The sequence below is a fragment of a genome, unplaced genomic scaffold, assembly GCF_019419815.1.
Source record: "Pyrus x bretschneideri cultivar Hongxiangsu unplaced genomic scaffold, Pyrus_bretschneideri_v1 Contig22, whole genome shotgun sequence".
NCBI lineage: Eukaryota > Viridiplantae > Streptophyta > Magnoliopsida > Rosales > Rosaceae > Pyrus > Pyrus x bretschneideri.
This window is the reverse complement of record NW_025999524.1, coordinates 5,961,687-5,979,732: the sequence shown is the minus strand read 5'-3', so window position 1 is coordinate 5,979,732 and position 18,046 is coordinate 5,961,687. Positions and strand designations below refer to the sequence as shown.

Here is an 18,046-nt window from a genome sequence, read left to right as displayed (position 1 = left end):
AATTGTGTGTAATTGTGATTTGTGTGTACTTCCCAATCCATCACGTATTCATTATTTTATGTGAAATCGGGTACCTCTTCATCCATATTTCTAGCAAGTGGACTACCACATAACGTAATTTGGTACAAGTAATTTAAGTTACATATTGTAGCACACATACAGTGGTACATGAATGTACGCACGCCGTTCCTATTTAAATTTGAATGCTCTCACCAACTTTTGCTCGCTTTGTTTAGTATTATGTAACAAATCATTTACTTGTAGAATTGACATAATTGAAAATGAAGAGATTTTGTGCAAGTCATTTAGTACTATGGTATGGTGTAGTGATATTCTTTTTAGTTGTAAGTGAGAGGTTTTAGGTTCGGTTATCATCAAACGCGAATTTGAACCGCATTACTACTAGTCTATTATGAGGATAAGCACATCCTCTCCCCTTAGTGTAAATTATATCGTTTGTTAAAAGTAAAAAATTAAAATAAAATAAAATTGTGCAAGACTGTTTGAACGGGTTAGATTAAAACTTTCAATTAATATATGTAAATTAAGTTATTTATAGCAATTATTTTTAGAAAGAAAACTGAAAACTTTTAATTTTTAACAGATTATGATTATTAAATAGTTCAAAAAATAAAATGGCGGAAGATTAAACTTAAAAAAAAAAATCCTCGAAATTTTTTATAGAATCAAACTACTTAGTTAGCTGTAAGTGGTATTTTACCATAGCAGTGGAAATATATTGAACCTTGTATGTATTCAAAACCTTTTAGAAGCTGCTCTGACAAAATATATCGTTTGATTAAAAAAAAAAAAAAAACTACTTTAAACTACTGAAAACAAATTCCGGGAAGAAAGCATGGTAAGCACAACGACGGCCTATTGGGTTTAAATGTTTACAGCAGTAAATGAAGTGGCTTTGCCATGCACACGTGGCATACAATGCAAAGGAATTGGATCTCATTCAGATCTACTTTGTGGGGATCTTCATATTTTAATCATTCATCATATATCGTGCAATCAGAAATTATTTAACTTTTTTATTTAAAATTAAATATAAATAATATCTAATGAAAACAGACCGCTCGATATACGATAAACAGTTAAAATATAGAGATTTCTAGAATCTCTATAAAATGGATCCGAAGAGGATGCCCTTCCCAATGCAAAACATCCTCTAACGTATATGCTTTTTTTATTCCTTTTTTGCCCTTTCTACTTTCTTTTGTTGATCCAATTAATTTTCCTCCTTTTTAATTTTGTGCTACCGCATGTGAATCTCTGTTTATTTATCCATTAATTAATGTGGGTATCTAAGGGGCCAAGCCCAAGGCCCAATCAAAAGGCCCATTTCAGAAGCCTATCCAATTTAGCCCACCTACTTTATACTCAACCCTCGTGCAATCACCACTGTTTTTGGATTCTGTTAAGATAAACTAGTAATAATGCGGTTCAAATTTGTTTGAGTCAAACTTAATACTTCTTACTTACAAAGAAAGATGAATACTACTAAACCGTTACTAAGTGGCTGGATTCTAGTAAGATTGAATTGGAATTTTAAGTGAAGTTGTTTTATTAAACAATTTAGAATCGAATATGTCATACAAGTTGTTTATTAGATTATCTTAATTAAAATTGGATTACTGAAATTCCCTATAAGCTACTGGTTAAAGGAAAATCTTCATTTTTTTACTAAATAAATGTTTTCTCTGATCACCTGACATTGGTAATAAACGTGTTACATGTAAATGTTTCTTCAATACGTAAAACAAGAAACAAGAATTAAATCGCAAAACCTTTACACAAAGTACTGCACTCTACAATGCGTAGTACAAGAATCTCGGTTCAATCCCTAAAGAATCAGAATACATGATTAATTTAATCCGCCGCGTTAATTACTTTACTAATCACTCACAATCAAATGCTCAAGTGTTCTTCCCTTGGCAGACTCTGAACGGTATCCGACCATCTCCCCGGCGAGTGATCACTGCTGTTGGAAGACACTTGGCCCTCCGCCCTAGCATCCCTTATCATCCTTAGAACATCTCTCATCGCCGGTCGGTTCTCCGGTGAAAGCGAAACACAAGCCATTGCAATGTTAAGAAGTGCCTGCAGCTTCTCCTCTGATACCTCATTTCCCGAGACAGGGTCATCCCCTGACTCAGTCTCTTCTTCGCGCACTGAGCGGACCCAGCTAGGGATGTCCGAACCATGTTCCTGGACAAGGTCTTGGAAGGGAGTCTTTCCGGTTAGGAGCTCCAAGAGGAGGACGCCGAAGCTATACACATCAGCTGGTTGGGTTGATGGTTTTCTGATGTCGCGACATTCTGGTGCTCTATAAAAGAGAGTGGTTGCGCTAGGTTCTTCGAGTGAATTAGGATCTCCGAACAATGTGAGACCATAATCCGTCAAGCAGGATTCAAAATCGGAACCTAACAAGACGTTTGAGGATTTCAAGTTTCCATGAGTTAAGCCGGGGTTCTGGTGGATATAAACAACTCCACTCGCCAAGTCCTCAGCTATTTTAAGACATGACGTCCAGTGAAGCGGCTTACCGCCTCCTGAAGTTCTTGAACCTGTAAAATCAATTGGAATATATCACAACTAGAATTCGACTAATGACACTTTCAAGAAAACTGCAACAAGTTTAATCAATCTCAATTTCACCAGTTCAGTAACTTCTGGACGAAAAAAAAACTCCGGTGAGTTCTGGAAAATATTCAATGAAATTATACGCAAATTTGACTTGAAATCAATAATGTTAATGTGCAGGATCCTACCCTTCATAAGAATAAGAGTTTGGTGCTTTATGAAAATCCAGAAACTGGTAAAAAAGTGTTCTGTTCATACAAAATTACTGGCTATTGACGAAAAGACATGAGCTTTGAACGAGCTACCAAAACCAGCTAAAAGCCAAGTATATAATGATATGATTAGAATAGCGAACGCACAACGCACACAGTTATATGACAAGAGAGATAGACATAGACAGATGGAATATATCTCTGGCTACACGGTTGATATCTCCAAATAATAGTCAAATGTGCAACGTGCAAACACGAAAAACGAAGGATTTGAGCCAGTGAGACATCACTAACAAGCTGAGGTCACACTCAAAATTTGAATTGTTGATTAGCAAGCCAACTCCTTTCCAAAGATTGCGATTAATTACTGTAAAATTACCCTGTAAAAGCCTACATGCAGGGAACACATTTGATCTAATCTTGTCTTTATTTACCTGAACTTCTTGAAGAATGTACTGATAAAGAGAGATTGACAGTAACTCATGCCACACGAGCCTCATGAACAAAAGAAAAAAAAACTTTTCAGACAATTTGCATGCCAAAGAACAGCACTTTCGGAATATTTTGCTTACCCAAGAAAAAACTACCCCTATGCTTACTGATACGTTACTTTCCTTTCAAATCACAATCCCACAAGTCCGTTGAGAATTCTTTTTGGTATATGTGTAAATACCACCATCCCAAGCCAACAAGGTCTCTATTTTATCCTTGCTTTGCAGAAATACTGTTTCCACGACTCGAACCCATAACATTTTGATCACAAAACAGCAACCTACCTAATGGTTGCGCCAAGGCTCTCCCTTATATGTGTAAATACCACGAGTAATACCACAATACTCATTTTTTATTCAAGCATTATTCTCATCCAATCTAAATCACAAAGTAAAATATTCAAATTTAAATGCAGGAAAGCACTTGATCTCGAAGTCTGACGAGCAAGAACATGCATTATAAAATATACAGAATGTACATGGAATTCAGTCACTGAATCATTGATCACATGAGTGATGAAATCCTATGAGATCTAAGAGGACATTTCCAAAATTTGAACCCTTTGAATGGAAAGGGTTCAAATTTCCTCCATCAGAGAACAACCCAAGCACCAAATTTATTAGGCTCGTGAATATGTCCTGCTATAAAGATGGGCAACATGGTTTCCAGCCCAGGAACCTGCATGGGGTGGACCCTACAGGCGCCTACATATGCACGTGACCCCACGACACTGATTAGATCATAGTGTCACCGTCATATTTTCACTACATCAATATGGCAAATCCAACATGACCCCACCATTAAATCAATAATCAATGACCTCTAAGATTAATTAGTTAGAAAGTTTACATCACTAAATATGTCTGGTCAGAAAGCTTCGTACTTGGATTCAAAAGATAAAAGATAGATTAATAAGTGATAATACAATGATATAATAGGCTTCCTCACTAAGTTCACTCAAGATAAACATGAGAATTCTTTAATCAATGAGATAAGTTTAGGAAGGGTTTTCCGACTTCACATTGGATAGGCCCGTCGTGGTTGGACAATCCTATGATTTTATGAAAAGTGTTTTATAAAAAACGTGATCAGACAACTTTACTTAAATTTTCTTGTAATTTGGTCTCATCAACTTCACGCTAAATACAATCTAAGTAGAAATTTTATGTTGTTAACCAGAAGTTAATTTTAAACTTGTGTACGTACAACTGTACAAGCTAAACACAACCATAGTGATTATTAAACGAAAAAAATAAATAAATAAGCAGATAAATATGGGGAGTAGATGAGATGAGAGTACCGACAGGTCATACCATGAATAAGTGAAAAGAGGCTGCCATTGGGGAAATAATCGTATACGAGCAGGCGTTCCTCCTTAGCCTGGAAGTACGCCCTCAGTGGGACCAAGTGTGGGTGCCTCAGCTTCCCTAGCAAGTCCACGTGTCTCCTAAACTCCTCCATCCTCGGGTACCTCGCGTCCTTCAGCCGCTTCACCGTCACGATAAACCCGGATTCCATCACCGCCTTGTACGTACTTCCCAACGTGCCCCTCCCCAGCGTCTCCGCCGACGCCTTCAGCAGATCCTCCAGGCTGTAACTCATCTGCTGATCCCCTGCTCCGCAGAACACCAAACTCCCCAGCCCCTCACCTTCCCACGAAAAACCCCCTTGTTTCCCACCATTATTACCATCACTGCCACTGGGCGGACCTGCGGGCCCCTCCCCTGATCCTCCTCCTCCTCTCCCTGTTGTCGGCTCAGCACCCCCAACAACCCCGCCTTTGCTCCTGCTTACCTCCCAACCACCGCTGCGACTCCTCCGGCAAACCATCCACAGCACGACTAAGCAGATTACGACCACCATGAACCCGCCCACGCTCCCTGCGATTATCTTTATCAGTTTCCCGCGCTTGGACTTTGACTTTGAACCCGGTTGACTGGTGGGACTGATCGACGGCGGAAACCCGATAATGCCCCCGCACGGTTTGTCAATTTGCACCCCGCAGACACCGACGTTCCCTAAAAACGACGACGCATTAAACAGAATCAAGGGTGGGGTTACCGGAATTTCCCCGGATAGCTGGTTATTCGACACGTTTAAGAACCGGAGGGAGGTCTGGTTGAGCGGCGGAATGGGACCGGTGAACCTGTTGTCCTGCAAGTACAGGACGTAGAGGCGGCGGAGCCTGAGCAGCGACATTGGGATTTCGCCGGAGATTTTGTTTCCGGCGAGGACGACGACTTTGAGGCGGTGGAGGTCGGAAATGGAAGAGGGGAAAACGCCGGTGAAGTTGTTGTCGTTTAGGAAGAGAGATTTGAGGTTGAGGAGGCCGGAGAGGTCGGGGATTTGGCCGGAGAGGGAGTTGCCTTTGAAGCTGAGGACTCGGAGCTGGTCCAGCCGGTTCAAGATCTTGGGATCCAGAACTCCGGTGAGGTTCGAATACTCCAGCACAAGCTTCGTAACTCTCCCTCTCAGGCATTCCTTCACGCCTTCCCACTCGCACACGTTGCTTCCCTGCCGCCACGGCAGCGCGTTTTGAGGGTCGATTGTAGATTTCAGAGTCAACAGAACATCCGCATCCCCTGCTTTTGCCGAACCCAGAAAAACCCAAAACAGCAATGGCAGCAATAAGAAAAAAATTTCACCTTTTTGAGAAACCATTTTTGAAAATCTGCGGATTGGATCGATTTTTCAGACCGCCAACATCTTGAAAATGCAATATTTGAACTTGGATTTTGCTGACTGAGAAAACACAACTCGGAAATCAGAATCTGAAATGTGTGTATGTATATGGAACTTTTTTGAATCTCAAAAGCGAAAAGATTTTGAACTGTTTGAGTTCACTTTCCTTTCTCAGTCTCTGCCCAATCGCTTTGCAAATCTTCAAGATCTAACACCATATTGTCAAATTTGAGTGAGCTATGTTACTATGTATGTAGCAATAGCATTATTAGCAGAAGCTGCTTTCTTTGACTCAATCGATCGCTGTGCTGCGGCTGCTGCAACTGCACCATTGATTGATTCGACAGCTTGAACCCAAAGAAATGGTTCTCTACTTTTGCTCTGAGAAAAGCACTTCTAAACTACTCTACTCCGAGCTGCGGAGGAGAAGCAATTAAGGTGCAAAAAGCCCCATTGGCGAGCTCTGCGTACTGATCAATGGGGAGACACCAAAACAGTGGGGCTTGGCAATTCGACATGGTTTCCCGGACATTTTCTCTGTAATTGTTATTTTTTTGCAGCGTAAGCTTCACGTGAAGGAAGCTCAGAACTCTGCTCTCCTCTCCATGATTTGTATATTGTTAATCTGCAGGCATTATTGAACCCGATAGAATTAAATAAAATTAAATAAATAACATTGGGCGGCTCAAAGGCTCAAACTTTTTTACCAGAGAGCGGTGAAACCTCAAGGGGAATGGGATCCAAAATTTACTCACCCCCCGAGTCGTCGAATTCATCAACTTTCAACAGGTAGCTACACCCTCCCTGAAATTAACAAGCGTCCGAAAAATGCAGATGAAAAAATGTTGAAATTGTGAAGGGCTTTGTTTGTCTTGGGCAGAAGGAGTTGATTGAGTCGACCCAGATAAATGCTGAAACTTGAAAAGGAAAATTATACATCAAAATCTGGAAAACGAATGACACATGTCTTCTGCACAGATCTATCAACAAAAAAGGGTCGACAAAAAATTTAAAAAATAATTACAAAAATAGGATAAACGAGAAGAAAATTAATTAAGCAGGAAATTAAAAGTACCTGATCGAGTCGGGCAGCAGCAGCAGCTACAAGTAGGTGTAATCGGTTAAGTGAAGGAACAAAGACTGGATGTTAAATAATAATGCGGCATCCATGTCCATGTGTGTCTCTCTGTACTCTGCATGCATAGTCTGATGGGATAGTAATGCCAAGGCCCTCCCAAAAGACAGAGAGGGGAGAGAGAGAGAGAGAGAGAGTATTGACCAAGGACAACAGATGGTCAGTGTCTTTTAACTCGGGAAATAGGTGAAAGAATTGAAAGCAAAAGATAACGCATTTAATTATTTAACACCAGGGAATAAGTATTTACTTATTATATAGTTTCACAGCCACTCGAGATACTGTTTTGATTCCAATTAATCATATGATAAGTAATTACCAGACGAGAGATTTTTTTTTTTAACAGGTAATAAGTATTTATCAGACAGGTGACGTCATTAAAATTATATTTAAGTTGTCTGCTCATAGTCCATGCTAGGCCACGAGGGGTTGAACTTACCGGCCACCTTTCTCCATCATTGCGAATTTGCGAAGAACTTACCCATGCTAAAGGTTACATGATATTCCGTATGACTTTGGTGACTTGTTCAAGAGAAACGTCGAGAAGACTATCAAAAGTGAAACTTTTCATATACTTTATATCATTTCATGTTTTTCATAATATTTTGCAATATTAACATAAAGAAAAAAACCGTTAAATTGTGAACTCATAAAAAATTCATAAAGAATCATAGTTTAAAAAGTCTTCTTAGCATTTTTGTTTGTCAAATAGGTCATGGTAACATCCCTAGGCAATTCTGTTTCCTCACTACACGTAAAAAGATTAGTATTGTACACGTGGCAAAAAGCTGGAACAAGTAATTGAGCTCACGTTATATTCCCGGCCCAGCAAAAAATGAAAAGAGAGGGGTGAGCTGATCACGTTATTTCAATGCTAATTGGTTTTGAGAATACTTCAAAGATTCAGATCACTTAATTCGATGATCTTATTAGAAAAGATGCAAACAAGATCTCTTCTCATTGGTTTTGGGCTCCAACAACTCATGCCAGTTGGCGTGGACTGGATCAATACGGTGGTTGCCGGCGGTCTTAGCCTGACGACATACCCGACTTTGTCGCCGGAGATCTAGGAGGACCCGAAAGAGATCGAATCTCCTTCAAACAAGCAATCAGTGACTAGCATCCAGCTTTTATTAGGGACAATTATAATAATACATTGGTTTGAAAAGACTAATAAAAACAAATGGTTAGAAAATCAAAATCAAAAGTCATGTCACTAAAAAGATTTATAAAAAATGAGTTTCCCATAATTGTGACGACTTAATTCAATGTCACATGGCATCCACTGAATCCGACTTTACCATTACTATTTTCATTTTTGAGGCATAACTAGAAATAATCTCATAACTGCTATAAACTTCATCGTACAAAGAACATGATGCCTATAACCACATCCATAACCAGAATTTAGAGCAAGATAGAACAGAAACGGAAACTCAATCTGCCTGCAATTGGCGGCGGGCTGCGGCTTTCTCAAGTGCCTTCAATCTATTAGCTTCCATTCGCGCTTTCTGTTCATCTGTCATATGATTTTCACTGGATTCCTTAGCCTCATTGTTTTGAACTTGATTGGTTATTTCTTTCTGGAAACTTTCTGATGCAGGTATACCAGCACTAGGAGCAACCATCTCACCATGGAACGTCTGAGACGGTTCCTACAATTAGCAAAACAAGGCACATCAAGCTCTCTACTTATCAACAAATGGAGCTTTAATCTGAACACCAAGAAAACTTTGAGTATACTAAATTGAACAAAATAGCACATACCTGAGTGGCCTTCTCGTAGATTTCGTGAAGCATCTCTTCCTGCGTATCATCCACATCATCGTTCCCTGAAGACGAACCTCCCTGGTGATCACTTGGTCCCTCAGGGTTCAAGGTTTCTGCAGGAAAATAACAAGATCAGAATTCAAAATGGAAACATAGAGAGCAATGGTTGTTCCGAATCAAATATTTCAAATACCATGATGAATAGAAAGGTACGTCAAATATCAAACAAAATCCAAAAACTTCTCATAAGAATATTTTATAGAGAACATAAGAACTCCCTACTTAATTATTAAAAAAGAAACAAAGTAACATAAAATCAACACAAGTAGATTTCCACTTATCAGTATTATTCTTGCCCACTAGTCTCGGGTAGTCCGGCAGTGATGTTGTCCCTCAACAATACTCATATTCCACTCAGCAGCCAATCCATTATCCTAACATCATATTCCTAATCGTGTTATAAACTCAACCTCTAGGCTCAATGGATCCCGTTTCCAAATCTTCTTGACAGGTCTTCTGTTAAATAGTTAGAGCAATTGCACCATTCAATCCTTCCAATTAATACCTCAACCTTTAATGATATTTCACTTCTTAAAACATCTCATTACGTGCTAAAGTAGAGCAATTATGCAAAAATGGCAGAGCATAATACCCTCTTGATCATTTGGAACGCCTTCCTCGACCGCTGTTTCACACAACTTTGTCGGGTCTCCTCCACTTGCAACTCTTTCTCTCAAATCCCTAAGAGTCATCTGCTCAACATTTGGGCAGAAAAAGAATTAGAATTTGAGGCAGACCCCAAAGACATTGAAAATAAAGAGTAAGATATCATCAGTACCTTCACTCGTCTGGTGGCGGCAACTTGTTCGACCTTATGAACAAACTGATCAAATGAGTAATATGGTAGCAATCGCGAATGCCATTGTGTGTACAAACCAATTAGATTCCCCAAATCTCTAACCTGCAAAAATTGACAAAAACAATGGCATTTTACTACAATCCTTCAGTAACCTCACACTTCAGAGAAAAACGCTTCAAAAACAATGGCATTTTACGTATAATTTAGAAAAGAAACCCATGCCGACCTTGTAATGGAAGAAGCACACCAACAAAATTTCACAAGAATCAATTAAAGCAACACGTCTGGATAACTGAGGGATTTTCTTCTGAAATTGAGCTCAAACTTGCAATTATAGAGGTTACTTTTTACTAATTTACTAACAAAAAATTAACATAGTGTTATGAATTTTCTTGCACACAGAAATGAAGCAAGAGCAGAAGTGAGATATCAGACCTCGTGTCCGCGGCCGCGATACTTGAAGGCGCGAGGGAAGTGGCGGAGGACGTAGCCGAGCCCATCGTCTGAGAGAAGCAGCTCCGGCGTCAGCTTCGGCCGAGTCTTCGGAACCGATACCTTCTTCGCCTTCCCTTCGATCCCAGTACCGGTACCGCTTTTGAAAGGATAAGAAGAGGAATTGAGATTTGTGGGGTTAGGGTTAGGGTTGGAATTAGGGTCGGGGATAGAATTGGGGGTAGGGGCGGAGGAAGGGCAGTCACGTGACCAGTGGCCTGGTCGGCCGCACTTGTAACAGCCGGTTGCTGCTGGTGCCTTGTCCATTTTCTTCTGGTTTTTGCTTTCTGCAACCGACGATCGCTGTTTTCATTTTTTAAATTTAATTTTCTGGATTTATTTTCCATTTTCAAGGTTTAGTGGCGGGAAAAATTGGAGGGAATTATGGTAGGCCATTTAAGAAAATCTGATTCTGGGCCCCTTTTAGTCAAGCCCATTTTAAATATCTCAAAATCTAGGCGTTTTTTATAGTATGACACTAACACGCGCTTAAAATTTGTCACGTGATAGGTTTCAAGGTGTTATTTCATAATCATTCACCGTTGGCATAAGCTTTGCTTGAATTATGTGTAAAAACATGAACACCTTTTGAATCGATTTGAAAGAGCTTCAGAACAAATGAATATTTCTATTGGATCTGGTTGAAAAGTATGATTATGAGACAGATGATTAAGTTAAAAAGGGTCAATGAAGATCTCAGAAGACTTGAAAAAAAGACTTTAAGAAAAGATAGAGTACTTAGAGCTAACAGAAAACTTAACGTATAACCGAGCACAACGAAGTTCTTGGATTCATATATTCGAACTCAATTAGTACGATAACGCTTTGTTGTTGTTGTTTTATCTAAAACTAGCTTTTCATTGCATCCAAAAAAACTGAACTTTAACAGAAGAAGAAATTTACAAGGGAAATCTCGTTACATACTTCCATTCCTTCCCCCCTCTCCCTCTCTCTCTTGCCATTTCTTCACAACGAATTCAAATCAACAAATCCTCTAATTCTCTTTATCAAAAATTGAGGTAAGCAAGTATCTATATCTATATATGTATCACCTGTGATAAGTTTCAGTTCTTAAACAACGGCAGCAAACGGGTTTCGCAGGCTCAAGAGCTCATGGACCAATCGTAGTTCTGGTACACAATACTTATATGCCCTCCGTCACCCAAAAGATGTGTCAAAAGACCTGCTCTGGTTGCATCCAAGTAATTCAGGATCCACTTTAGAATTTCCTTCTCTTGTCCAAAGTCGCCATCGAACCTGCACAAATGAACACACACGCACAATATTTGTTCATCCTCGGCATTGTCTAACCATCACAGTTGCTTTTGGAAATGAACAACGAAAAAGGTAGACTTGATCAATGATTACACACCATTTAATAATTTGGGTGAGGTACACGGTCCTCTTCTCCAAGTTCACTTCCATGCCGCCGCTCTTGAAGAAGTCTCTAGCTGCACATCTCAATTCAGCTTCAACTCCTTGGGGTGAGAAGAATCTTACCGTTGGGCTTGACCTTGTACCGTTACAAAGTCCGAAGTGAATTAATGGATTCACTCTAGCACAGGCAAGCTGGATTGAAGGATGAAATGAAACTTAGTACTCTCATCAGAGGTTGAGAAAGAATTTGTATGCAAACAAAATAACATGTATGAAGTTAGACTTTAGAGGGGGATAAGACAGAAGAATCGAAGATTGTTGTTCACCTCTGTACGTTTGTCTCCTGCCCCAAAGGGCTTGCCCAAGGAATAAGGAGGTCTACGGTTGTTTCTGAGGATCCCATTCTCGATACTACTGAGTGAATAAGGATGGCCTCCAACTAAATACTGGAAGTCGGAAAAGAATGATCTCCTTTCGATTACACCTTGTGGACGTCCTACCCTGATAACTGCATGGATGACCATTGCATTGTAGAGGTTCAAAAAGAAAGCTAGCCTCTCATCTTTTGAGAGCTCAAAAAGGTTTACTCGGTGAAGTTCTTGAACCAAGTTTATGTACCTGCATTTAAAGAAGGGAGGAAATTGGTGAAGCAAATTTAACATAAACAAGTAGAAATATACCCAAATTACTTCAGTTTAACAAAATAAATCCAGGAAAATGATCGACTGATCCTACCTTCGGAACTCCTCACTGTTGCTAATGCCAATGTAATCGAGATGGCGCCTGTCATCTGAGGCATAGGACTCAAGTATGGCAGACATGATCTTGGTGAGCCTTTGGCCAACTTTCGCTGCAGGCTTGGGTTCACTGTCACTTACGGATCCCCGGAAATTAAAGCATTTGGGAATAAAGGGTTCGTGCTCAAGGAAACGATAAAAATGGTTTCCATCCTCGAAATCGTTTTCCCTGCACAAACACAAAAGGGTTCTTATCGATAAAACTAAATCAGTGTCTCTGGTTTTCAATTGGTTCAACAGATTTTTTCTTACCCAAAGACATGATGAATGAAGTGCTTCCTGGCAAGCTGCCTTCCAATCTCAACTGCCTGCAGTTGTCATATGTTGTAAACACAAATCATTAAACTCCACACTCAACGGACAAACTTTTTGCTTTTTAAGATAAAAGAAACATCTATGTAATGTCTCACGTGTAATCTAAAGTACAGACTGAAAACACTCAAGGACCGAGCAATATAAAAACTAAAAAATTTCAACAAAAGACGATTAAAGAGGGACTAAATAATAATTATACGTCATAATTAAAACAAGAGGTTGAAAACTCATTATGAAACAAGGTTGGCAGATTCAACTTTTGAAATTCCTACATACGCAAAATTGGAAAAAGGACGACATATTGGGGGCCATGTCAAAAACGTTACGTCTACGCTTTCATGAATCATGCCATGAGTCGTGGCCTGGGGTGGGAAGGAGCCAAATTATATATGACTGAGTGCGTTATGCATGATATGATATGATATGCAATGGGATCCCGTCAAAGTTCAAACATATATTGATGGCTGCACCAACACAACCTTTCTTGTTTCATAAGTGATCATTTCAAGGAGGACTTATATGACACGTGTTCACCTCCGTTATGACATTTTCTAATAATAATAGAAGGACATGTCTTAATTTCTCTTTGCATGTCCTTATATTATTAACATAAAACGCTACTTTAACTGTGTACCCCTATCATACAAATTGTTCTCTATTTCAAGCCGTTGGTTACAAAACCAGTCATTCAAAAGGTATATAAAACTTCCATCAAAAACATGGTCCACCAAAAATTTATGACCTAATTTTCCACTACTTTCTCACTAGGAAAAATTCTAAGCTGCAACCCAAATTTACTCTCACATTAGTATGTCTTTCGGTTACCTGAACAATAAAATTCCTTCTTACAGGGGTCGAATTGAATGCAAAGGAGGAGCGCCAGAAAATTACCCAAAGAGAGTGGACCTAGTGAAAAGCTCCTTATAATAATAGCACTCACCCAATAATACTGTGGATGGTGGACGCCATTATTGTTTTCTGGAAATCTAACATAGTAACATGTGAAGCAAGCTTTTCACACAAATTAGGCTAAAACTTACAAAATCCAATGAAAATTTTAGCTAGTTTAGGTTGCACGATCCGTTAATTCAACACAAAACAACAAGAAAAAAAAAAAAAAAAGGTTTCGAGCCAATCAGTTAAGAATTCGAATCGTTTAAGAACTCGTTAAAGAGTCAAATAGTTATCGGGTCACTTTTAAAATATCATTTTTTCAGATCATGACTTTAGACATGATAATTTGTTTCATGACTCGTTAACCCGAAATAAAACGATACGACATGTTAACGAATTGAGTTGTTATTGAGTTGCCTAATAATAACCCGCTAAAATAACATGATTGACATGACATGATATATTAATACAACGAATATAACACGAAAACAGTTCAAACACGACAAACACGATATGTTTGCAAAAACTAAGCTAGGTACAACTAAACACTAAAATATATCAAGTAGGTTTGGATCGGTAACCCATACTATTCCTAAGCAAATCGAATAACAATTAACTTAAATCAATTATTTTTATTGTAATTTTGTATTTTAATAATCATACATCAACATGGTCGTCATGATTATGTTGGCCATGGTTGAGTGAGAAAGACGCCAAGCGAAGCCCACGGGTTTATCCGAAAGGACAACGGCCAGAACTCGCTGAATCTTTTAACGGTTACTAATTTTTTATTAGCGCGTAATCAGTAAACTGCGGCTAGTCAGCGGTTCGATACGCAGCAGGCCAGCAATTAGATTTTACTGCTGCGCGGCACAGTGTAACCAACTGGTCCCGCGGGATTTAATTTAACGATAGGATAAGAACCTGCGAGTCCAGTGGTTACGGTGGTCCGCGACACAGAGAATAACAGTGGAAAAAAAAACAGATTTGGAAATTGGTGGGAGGGTCCGTACCTTTCGACGTCCGCAGTCCAAGTGCTGAATGAGGACCTCCACCATCTCGCTCCCGGCGAAGCAGTTCTTGACGATCTTCATCTTCATCAGACGGTCCTGAATCGGCAACTTCAGCCGCAACACCCTAACTATCCCCATCACCTGGTCCGTCAACTCCTCCTCATCCAGATCGTCGAATCCGTAAACCGGCGGCGGAGGCGCATCGTCGGGACATTTCGAGCTGAGCATCTCCTTCAACCGCTGTTCAAATCCGCCGCTGTTCCTCAGCGAGTTGAGTGCCACCAGTCCTCCGAACTGCTTCTCGTTGAAGAAAATCTGAGGTACAGACGAGCTACCCGTCCTCTCCACCAGCTCCTTCTCGCGATTCGGATACACGTCGATGTTGATCTCCACGAATTTCAGCCCCTTCTCTCTCAGAAACCTTCGCACCGCCGTGCAGTCCCTGCAGTTCGACCGGGAGAAGAAGCTGATTCGACCTTTCAGCGCCGCTTGTCCCTGTGGCTGCTGGTGGTCGTCAGACTCGCTCTTGAGCTTGACCGTCACCTTGAGGCCGGAGAGATGAAACTCCGTCACGTCTTTCGATTTCAGATTTTCTTCTCCGTTGCTACTGAGGTGCTGGTCCTTCAGCGACGACAGCCTCCTCACGAACGCCGCCGAGAAATTGCTGCTTCGCTCCCGGATGAGCTTCCCAATCGCCGGCACGTCGACGCCGAATTTCTGGTTATTCGAAGCCTCGTCAGTTGGAGAATCGGGAGGCGATGAGCACAACCCGGGCGGCGCCTCTGGCTTCGGCAGGTGCGCGTGAGGACGGAGGATCCCTTCCCGTGCTGTATCGGGCGTCTCAACGGCTAATTTCACGTGCTTGGCTTTTTCGGGAGAAACCGTTTGAAACTCGTCCGACTTTTCGGTCATCGAGGTGGGCGAAACGTCGTCGTCCCGTTCTTTCAGGTAACCATTTCCATTTGCATGTGCAACTTCAATTTCCGAAAAGCCATCTCCCTCTTCCTCCTCGTAATCTTTCTGTTTCGGTATGCCGTTGGGGATAGAATTTGAACGCTTTATTGTTTTCTCGGGCTTTCTCGCCGGCACGCCGTTTAACTTTCCGGTGGGTCTACAAAATCTGACCTCAACGACATTGTTCCCGATTCCATTGGTGGAAACATCCATTGATTTCCTTTTTCGCAAGGAAATGCAAGATTTTTCTGTTTTAGGAAAAGGAAAACTGGAAACCCTAAGAGGGGGAGGAGGGGAGAGAGAGAGATAGAAACGAGGAGGGAGAAGGAGAGTGGACGAAAAGGGAAGCGAAGAAAGCAAAGGAAAAATGGGTTAGAGGGAGTTTTGTTTGTTGGAGAGGGAACGATGAAATCGGAGAGGTTTTATGGAGGAAATGCCCTGAGGTTTATCATTTATGGAATCCCCATTTTATTTTATTTATTTGTTTTATAAAAACAAGAAGAGGTCAAACACGTTGAGACAATTGAACTCTTTTGGGCCACATCCAATTGGGTCGCCGGCCCAACCTAAAAAATATCACCGACCCCACTTGAACCGTACTATATGGTTTTCAATTGGTTTTCATTTACTATAATACCCCTAGAACCTAGGGATGGCAGAAATCTCATGGATAATGAGACGTTTTTCGGTGTGTTCGGAACACGTCATATGTCGTTTTACAAGTAGAGAGGCGCTTGAAGAAGAATTCTCTGTACTTGTATAATAAGATATGGCGTATTGCTCCACATTCTGTAAACATTAAAATATACTTCCACTTACAAGGACGAATGTGGTATTAGAAACTTCTGACGCAAAACGATATCGTATTGTATGGAGGGAGCCCTATACACGATGTGGGCGGTTAGGTATTGGCATCCTATTCAAAACCGAACAGTTGACATCCCTACTTGAACCGTGATCAACTAAGGGTTTTTGGTAAATAAAAGGATTCGTTAGGAATGCCGTTAGTTTGGGTACCGGTGACTAGTCTAGATAAAAAAAAAAAAACAATTAGAATTTAGGAAGGTAGTTCCATTGACACGGCAAGAGTCCAAGTGGCAGCATAAGACCCGGCCAAATTTAGTTGATTACCTTAACAATAACGGAGATACTTAACAAGTGCAGTAGTCCTTGGATTTTTGACTTTGATTTTTTTTCAAAACATGGTCTACATAGAAATAGTCTCAAGTAGTAGGTAACAGAACATTCTTTTTTTGTTAGAAGGGTGAATACATTTATTCTTGATGTGCTCTCCACGTATTCATTTTTACTTCTCGTACATTTATTAGAATAATATTTTACACATATTTTATACCTCTTTTACTCATTATTTAGTCATAATTTTGTATTTAATTGTTGGCTTTAGTACGCTTTGTATGAGTTGGGTTGGAATTACGGTTTGAGAACAAAACATGGAATTGAACGCCTAAATACATCAAAACCCGAAGATTGTCAAATTGGACCGTGTTTAATTTTTTGGGCTGGATAAATAAGATACAAATGATGAATACGACCGGTCAAAGCTTCAAATGGTTGGTCCATTGGAATGGACTTATGCATGATAGTCCTCTCGGCGCAAGTTCCGTATTAGCAGAAAGAAGAAAGGAGACCTACAAAATTCACACTGCGCGCATACGGAAGGCGAGAGAGAAGAAAGAATTGGAGAATTCTAACTTTGCTGCGGAGTGGAGAATGGAATTTCAGTTGTTTCTTTCTTTGTTTTGAATTTCAACGTTGCGTATTCTAATTCCATCATGAAATAAATCTTTTTATTAGTTTAGGGTGTATTCTTATTATCAACTAATTCTCGTTATTTTATACCAATCTCGATTATTTTTCATGTTAAGTAACTGTTATTGTGCTTTGTCGTTATCAAATAACTGTCCATTATTTGTGTGAACAATTAAATTGTGACTAACATATTGAGTTTAATAGATTGCTTCTCATAATTGACAATTACCATGAATAATTTGACGTTAATACGAAGAACGTGGTTAGATGGGATTGAATAGGAACCTCATGTCCTAGTGTTTCCATTTTTTAATCTTTCTTAATTCATTCACTCTTGCTCTATGTTTGATCAATTGTTTTTTTTATTTGCATTTCATCTCTTTGCATATTTAAATTTGTCAGTTTAAGTCTTGTTTTATTTCATCTTAGTTTGAAGGTTATCACAATAGTAACTTTAGGTTAATCTGATTTTTGTTAGAACAACACTCTACTTATTACTATATTACTTTGATGATATTGTACACTTGAAAATTTTCACAACAACAACCCTCTCTATTTCCAGCCGTCAGATCAAATAAATAAATAAAAAAAATCAATCGGCAATAACTATGTAGTGTGATCTTTCATGTCCGTTTGAAAGTGACTAGGAGAGGACCATCCAAGTCTTCTCCGATTTTCATGGCGCAAGGTTTGTA

The 18,046-nt window shown here is 39.8% G+C and overlaps 3 protein-coding genes across 5 annotated transcripts; all 3 read right to left on the bottom strand.

Annotated features, from left to right (window-relative positions):
* Positions 1-1,757: 1,757 nt before the first annotated feature.
* LOC103933126 (inactive leucine-rich repeat receptor-like serine/threonine-protein kinase At1g60630) lies at positions 1,758-7,254 on the bottom strand. 2 transcript variants are annotated; one of them, XM_009342776.3, is made up of 4 exons: positions 7,051-7,254; positions 6,731-6,892; positions 4,607-6,600; positions 1,758-2,573 (listed from the first exon to the last, which is right to left on the bottom strand). In XM_009342776.3, exons 3-4 carry the CDS (start codon positions 5,952-5,954, stop codon positions 1,915-1,917), a joined length of 2,007 nt encoding a protein of 668 aa, XP_009341051.2. In that variant the 5' UTR covers positions 5,955-6,600; positions 6,731-6,892; positions 7,051-7,254; the 3' UTR covers positions 1,758-1,914. The 2 variants fall into 2 exon arrangements, with proteins under 2 accessions (XP_009341051.2, XP_018501970.2); XM_018646454.2 differs by having other exon boundaries at positions 6,731-6,886.
* A 1,067-nt stretch (positions 7,255-8,321) lies between these two features.
* On the bottom strand, positions 8,322-10,564 carry LOC103943173 (chromosome segregation in meiosis protein 3-like). 2 transcript variants are annotated; one of them, XM_048585278.1, is made up of 6 exons: positions 10,175-10,564; positions 9,966-10,046; positions 9,719-9,841; positions 9,533-9,632; positions 8,878-8,993; positions 8,322-8,765 (listed from the first exon to the last, which is right to left on the bottom strand). In XM_048585278.1, the coding sequence occupies exons 1-6, from the start codon at positions 10,496-10,498 to the stop codon at positions 8,547-8,549; spliced, it is 963 nt and encodes a 320-aa protein (XP_048441235.1). In that variant the 5' UTR covers positions 10,499-10,564; the 3' UTR covers positions 8,322-8,546. The 2 variants fall into 2 exon arrangements, with proteins under 2 accessions (XP_048441235.1, XP_009351666.2); XM_009353391.3 differs by lacking the exon at positions 9,966-10,046 and having other exon boundaries at positions 10,175-10,557.
* Positions 10,565-10,995: 431 nt separating this feature from the next.
* LOC103933123 lies at positions 10,996-16,040 on the bottom strand. The gene is made up of 6 exons (XM_009342774.3): positions 14,628-16,040; positions 12,658-12,713; positions 12,344-12,574; positions 11,935-12,226; positions 11,604-11,800; positions 10,996-11,488 (listed from the first exon to the last, which is right to left on the bottom strand). Exons 1-6 carry the CDS (start codon positions 15,792-15,794, stop codon positions 11,335-11,337), a joined length of 2,097 nt encoding a protein of 698 aa, XP_009341049.2. The 5' UTR covers positions 15,795-16,040; the 3' UTR covers positions 10,996-11,334.
* Between the last annotated feature and the right edge of the window lie 2,006 nt (positions 16,041-18,046).

Bases quoted from the DNA above. Each gene is read 5' to 3' on its own strand.
- LOC103943173 (XM_048585278.1), bottom strand. From the start codon at position 10,498: ATGGACAAGGCACCAGCAGCAACCGGCTGTTACAAGTGCGGCCGACCA. The intron at 10,047-10,174 runs GTCTGATATCTC...GCTCAATTTCAG, and splicing joins ATCGCGGCCGCGGACACGAG to AAGAAAATCCCTCAGTTATC. The intron at 9,633-9,718 runs GTACTGATGATA...AATGTTGAGCAG, and splicing joins CCGCCACCAGACGAGTGAAG to ATGACTCTTAGGGATTTGAG.
- LOC103933126 (XM_009342776.3), bottom strand. From the start codon at position 5,954: ATGGTTTCTCAAAAAGGTGAAATTTTTTTCTTATTGCTGCCATTGCTG. The intron at 2,574-4,606 runs GTATGACCTGTC...TTGATTTTACAG, and splicing joins CCTCTTTTCACTTATTCATG to GTTCAAGAACTTCAGGAGGC.
- LOC103933123 (XM_009342774.3), bottom strand. From the start codon at position 15,794: ATGGATGTTTCCACCAATGGAATCGGGAACAATGTCGTTGAGGTCAGA. The intron at 12,227-12,343 runs GTAGGATCAGTC...CTTTAAATGCAG, and splicing joins AACAGTGAGGAGTTCCGAAG to GTACATAAACTTGGTTCAAG. The intron at 11,801-11,934 runs GTGAACAACAAT...CCTTCAATCCAG, and splicing joins CAGGAGACAAACGTACAGAG to CTTGCCTGTGCTAGAGTGAA.